This window comes from Salvia miltiorrhiza, chromosome 1, assembly GCF_028751815.1.
Source record: "Salvia miltiorrhiza cultivar Shanhuang (shh) chromosome 1, IMPLAD_Smil_shh, whole genome shotgun sequence".
Taxonomy (NCBI): Eukaryota; Viridiplantae; Streptophyta; class Magnoliopsida; order Lamiales; family Lamiaceae; genus Salvia; species Salvia miltiorrhiza.
In genome coordinates, this window is record NC_080387.1 from 17,178,691 (window position 1) to 17,184,947 (window position 6,257).

Consider the following 6,257-nt stretch of genomic DNA (forward strand, 5'->3'; position numbering starts at 1 on the left):
ATGTCTTCAAAACTTGCATCACACACACTCAACAACCTCTTCAAATCTCTCCTCATCATATCTGCCTTGCTTATCTATCTCATCTACATCTGCTCCTTCAACACCAACAACAATTCTTGGTTCCACACATTCATCAACAACCCTACCAAAACAACTCCAAATACTAATCCAAGCCACATAGTCTTCGGAATAGCAGCAACTGCATCTACTTGGAGCCACAGAAAACACTACGTCCAATCATGGTGGCGGCCCAACATAACCCGAGGCTACGTCTTCCTCGACAAGATTCAACGAGATCTCCTCCCATGGCCTAACCACACACTACCTCCATTCCGAATTTCCCAAGACACCTCCAAATACAGGCACTACGACAGACACAGGGCGCGGCAGGCCATCCGGATGGCGCTGATCATCTCAGAGGCGTTCGACACGGAGAGGCCCCACGGCGGCGTGAGGTGGTTCGTGATGGCCGACGACGACACCGTCGTGTTCGTGGAGAATTTGGTGGAGGTTCTACGCAGATACGATCACCGAAAGTACCTGTACATCGGCATGAATGCGGAGACCCATGCTTCCAATGTGATGCACTCTTTCGATATGGCGTTTGGTGGGGCCGGGTACGCGCTGAGCTACCCGCTCGCTAAGGCTTTGGCGGCCAACATGGACGCGTGCCTCAAACGCTACCCGACTCTCTACGGCAGCGATCACATTGTGCAGTCGTGTGTCGCTGATTTGGGAGTCTCCATCACCCGGCACCACGGCTTCCATCAGATTGATCTACACCACGATATATCAGGCTTCCTGTCGTCTCACGCGCGTGCACCTCTCGTGTCGCTGCACCACCTGGATGAAGTGGACCCCATATTCCCGTCGATGAGCTGCAACGATTCCCTCAAACACCTCATGACGGCGGCGAAAGCCGACGAGTCGAGGCTGCTGCAGCAGAGCATATGCTACCACAAGCCTAAGAACTGGACATTCGCAATATCGTGGGGATATTCCGTCCACGTCTACGAGGCCATCGTCAACCCCAGCGCGCTGCAGAGGCCGCTCCAGACGTTCGTGCCGTGGACTAAGTTCGCGCATCCGTTCTTCGTGTTCAACACGCGCCTCCCTTCCAAACACCCATGCGACGCTCCGCATCAATTTTTCTTCCACTCCGTTGGCAACGGAAGCCGAGATCACGTGGTCACGAGGTATAGCAGGGCGCGGCGACGCGCCTTGCCTGCTTGCTCCTTCACCGGCAATCACTCCGCAGAATCCGTCGCCTCCGTCGTCGTCATCTCCCCTGCTGCCAAATATCATATCGTGAGTTTTGCCATCACATTTTAAAAAAACAATTATAGTATAGTTTTTTGTTTTGTTTTAATTTTGAGTTGTTGTGGATCAGATCGAAAATAGGAGAGAATGCTGCGACGTTTTGCATGTGACGGGCGGGAATGCTACGGTGATCAAGCTTCGAGATTGTCGGGAATATGAAATTATTCCTTGACCTAACTGTCAAAGTATGAATGAGTGATAGGTGTGTTAGATTTATTTTTGTTAATTACGTACTCAAATTGTGTAACGGTGTTGATAAATTTAATTCGATTTGCGACACACTATCTTCAGGTTTAACTATCACTCTCTCCGCCTAATTGTGCATGTGAACTAGATCGTACATTACGATAAAATGCGTTGTTAACAACTAAATATTCTGCTAACATTGATTATCCTTGGTCGTAATGTTTACGCACAACAAAAGGTGACAGTCGTTAAACTCACAACAATTTTAACGACGGCAACGATGACCATTCTTCCATCATTAACATATGTTTTCTTTTTTATTTGTTTTTTTATAGTTAGGTAGTCGTTATATATTAATATTATTTCTAAATTTTTATTCATTTTCGTCGATATTTTATCATTGAAATTAATAAAGGAATTATATTTTATTATTCCCTTATGTTTTCTATATATTTTTCTTAAATGCATTCATTGTTATAGCATCGTTAAAATTATTTTTTTTATTAAACTAATCATGTATTTAATATGAAAAATACAACATTGTCAATACATATAAACCAATGAATTAATAGTAATATAAATTCATACATGTCTTAATAATATATTAACATGCATGCAAGTAGCAGTTAATTAAATAACAAGATCTCTAGGGGTGGGGTGGGACTCATGGGAGGGGTAATGTTTGCAAGAACTGCATTAATATGGGTGAGTTGCTGCTAAGTGTTCATCATGGCCTCCCTCTGACGCATCTCATCCAACTTAGGTGCAACATCTCTCTATCGTTGCTCCTTCATCTCAGCCTTCATCTATTGTGTATGCTCGAATAATGTTGTTGAAGGAAATTGAGACGTGCTCGTGGAATGAGTGCTTGATCCATCAGAAGAAAGCATCTGCGATATCATGCCTAGTCCAAGTCTACGCCCTTCTGATTTATCGTCATCTCCCTATAAATCCGGCTGACCTTCCCTCAAGTTATATTTCTCCATAAGTTGAGCATAACTCCTCGACTCGCCTTGTATTTCAAGCTATATTTTAATACAATAAAATATATATACAACTTAAAATGCGATAAGAATATAATTATACACTTAAAATAAACATATGAATTTAACCTACCCTCTATCACATGCTCGTTAGGCTTAAGTCGAACTGTCCTTTTGATGTGTGTGATTTAGTTATCTATTTTAGTTTCGTTTGCCGTTGGTTTTGTTTTGATATTATCCAAGTTGTTGGTATTTGGCGCAGGAATTAGATCGATTGGAGATGGATGCTAGTAGATGTCGAGAGATGGTGGAAGTCGAGTTTTTGGATGACGTTCGTGTGAATTTTGAAGATGTTTGAAGATTGGGTTTGAAATTAATTGTTTAGAATTTATTTAAGCCCTTAAGCTCTTGTTTATGTTAATTTTGGACTTATTTTTGGAAAGGGGCCGATAAGCCCATTATTTGGCGTAGGGCGGCTGAAAGAGATTGAAGGAATTGATTTCCTTATATAAATCTAATAGATGCAGCCGCCACTTAAGCGACAATATATACATTAGAATTACGTACTTTAGTATTATTTTAGCTTTTAGTTTTAAGGTGAAATTTTTGGGGACTTGATGGATACTAATTTTGAGAATTGCAAAATTGGAGAATTGAAGTTGGCGGCTCTTGTGAAGAATACGGAAGACGTGATTTTGGTTTCAAAGTGGTGATTTTATTTTATTCGCAATTTAAATTTCTTGTTTTTTATTTATCTTTATTTATTTAATTGTTTTAGTTTAATTATGTGTGGTTAATTTTTAATTTGGCGAGAATAATGAAATATTGATTTAATAATTTGTGAGATCTAATTGAGCATAAAATTGATTTCTATTGATTTCAATTTATTCCTTGTGTTTAAAGATAATTCTGATTTAATTTAAGTCTTTAAGTCTGATCAACTTAGGTTAAATTGGATTACAGTCAATTGGTTCCTCCAATCCGTAATTGTTGGAATATGGCTGATTAGTGATAAAACTATCGTGTTCGCAGTAGGAATAAATTGATGGATTAATTATTACTAGCGTATTTAGGATAATTGGTCTAAACTGGGTTCCTTCTGTTATAATATTAAATCTAAGTCTGACGTCTCCAGCTAGGTTATATTTTAATAAGGGAAATAGGCAGGTCTGACGTCTCCAGCTGTTTATCGACATAGTAAGTAGGAATTGGGGTATGTCAGTGCGTATTACGGTATCCTATAACTGGTTGGTTGATAGTGATTAATTAATCTTTGCGTCGATGATCAGAGATTTGAATTAGTGTGGATTTATTCGAGCCGAGTTACCTTTTATTGATTATTTTCTAGAGTTATTTTATTTGATTTAATTTGCTTTTTTAGGTTAATTAATATTTTCTCTCAATTAAAAGCGTGGTGACTACACCAAAAAAATTAGATCTTTAGAAAATTGGATGATTTTACCTGCTCTCTGTGGTTCGACCCTGTTTATCATCATACTCACTTAATTCTTGATAGTATTGCAGGAATTATTTGGTGGATACGATTTATACATTAGTAGAAGAGTTACCTTTTATTGATTATTTTCTAGAGTTATTTTATTTGATTTAATTTGCTTTCTTAGGTTAATTAATATTTTCTCTCAATTAAAAGCGTGGTGGCTACACCAAAAAATTAGATCTTTAGAAAATTGGATGATTTTACCTGCTCTATGTGGTTCGACCCTACGTACTTATCATTATACTCACTTAATTCTTGATAGTATTGCAGGAATTATTTGGTGGATACGATTTATACATTAGTAGGACTTCAACCAAAAACTAGTAGGACTTCAACCAAAAACTTCTATATAACTCACGTGTTGAAAAGGTATTTTGGTATGATCTTTTAGTTTACCGTTTGATATATCTGAACATGATTTATAATGTTTTTTTTTTTTGGGGGGGAGTTGGGGAGGGGGAACAGTGAGGTTTGAACCCGAGACCTCACTATTCACACAGGAGGTCGCGTCGCTTGATGTCCCATTGAAGACGATTTATAATTTTTTAAGGTACTTATTTATTTGTTGTTAAGAAAAACGTTGTTGGAAAAATAATCACCATCATCTTCAAAGTTACGTGTAATTCAATTACACGTAACTTTGAAGTGCGTCGATTACAACATCATATTAATTTTAGATGAGATGGTCTTATACATGAGATCGGGTTGGACGTGGAGCGGGCTGGGTTGGATTGCAGGCCCATGTTATTTAAAAAATATATAAAATTTAATAAATTTTTCAATTTAGGATTGAATCTGTAATCTCTAATTTTAAAGACCAAAGTCCTATTCATTGTGCCATAGAGTTTTTATTAATTCTTAGCTAGTTTAAGCTTTATTCAAAAGGTCTTATTTGAAATGGGCCATATAACTTTATATGAAAAGTCTTTCTAAATGAAATTTTGTTTGTTATTAAAAAAAGTTTTATTTACTCTTAAGAAAAAAGTTTTACTCTTTTCGTCCCATTAAAAACGGTCACTTTCTTTTGAGAACGGAGATTTAAAAAGAGATTGTTATGTTCTAATTAAATGTGTTCCACCAAAATAAATGGATTAATTAAACAACCTATCTTCTTCTTCTTCTTCTTCTCTCTCTCTGCTCTCTACTGTCTCTCTCCCCCCTTCTTCAGCGAACGGCGCCGGTTCTCGCTGCCTCCGGCGCCGCAAGGCCGATGCCTCTTCTTCTCCCCTATTTTCCTTTCTTTCTTCTCTTTCCCCCAAATCAAGATTAGATCTATCTGGGGTTTCTAATTTTCCCCCAAATCTCGCAAGATCTCCCTCTTGATCCTCTATGTTCTCCCTCTAACTCTCTCTCATTTGCTCGATCTATTCCCTCTCTCTGCTCTGTTCGCAGTGGCCGCTGCGAGCCACGGCGGCGCATGCAGCGCCGGCGGTCGCCGCCGCCTCTGCTCATCCCTCTCTCATTTTCTGAATTCGTCTCCCTCATCTCTCTATCTCTCCCTTGCCCCAAATAGAACACACACACACAATCAAGGGACGAAGCGCGTCAAGCGGCGGAGCTGGAACAGCGGCGCGGTCTCCCGGAGTCAGAGGGCTGCGGTCGTGGCTTCATATGCGGTGACTATTGCTACTACAGGTAGCAGAAGAGAGAGTGGCCGTGGGCCTCACCGATTGATGACACGACTGTCGAGGCGACGACGGAAGGGAGTAGGCGGCGGCAGCATACATAGAGGTATGTAGAGAGAGAGATAAGCGAGAGATGAGAAAGAGAGTCAGAGAGAGATGCGAGAGGGGTTGGAGACGGCGGTCGCGGTGCCGTGATAGCGCCGCCGTCGACTGGAGAGTGCAGATAAGAGGTAAAGGGTGCGGCACTTGTGTGTGTGTGTTTTGTGTGTGTGCTTTTATTGAAAGAGGGTTTAGGTTTAGTTAGAAATTTTAATTAAATTAACTAATTAGGCTTAATTAAATAATAAATATTTTTATTTTGAGAAAGTAGCCACTTTTAGTGGGACAAACCAAAATAGAAAGGTAGTCACTTTTATTGGGACGGAGGGAGTATTTATTCTTAAAAAAATTCTTATTTGATTCTGTGAAAAAACTTATTTACGTTCAATCAAAGTCTCATTTATGAATAAAAGTTTTAAAGTCTTATTTGCTCAAAATAAAAGTCTTATTAGATTTTATAAAAAATGTTACTCCCTCCGTCCACAATTTAAAGCCCCACTTAGGTGTGGGCACGGAGACTAAGAAAGCTGAAAAAATGTGGATGAA

At 39.4% G+C, this 6,257-nt stretch overlaps 1 protein-coding gene across 1 annotated transcript; it reads left to right on the forward strand.

Moving 5' to 3' along the window:
* Window positions 1–2,847, forward strand: LOC130988715 (uncharacterized). Its single transcript, XM_057912682.1, has 3 exons — window positions 1–1,308; window positions 1,391–1,447; window positions 2,752–2,847. Exons 1-3 carry the CDS (start codon window positions 1–3, stop codon window positions 2,845–2,847), a joined length of 1,461 nt encoding a protein of 486 aa, XP_057768665.1.
* Window positions 2,848–6,257: the final 3,410 nt, after the last annotated feature.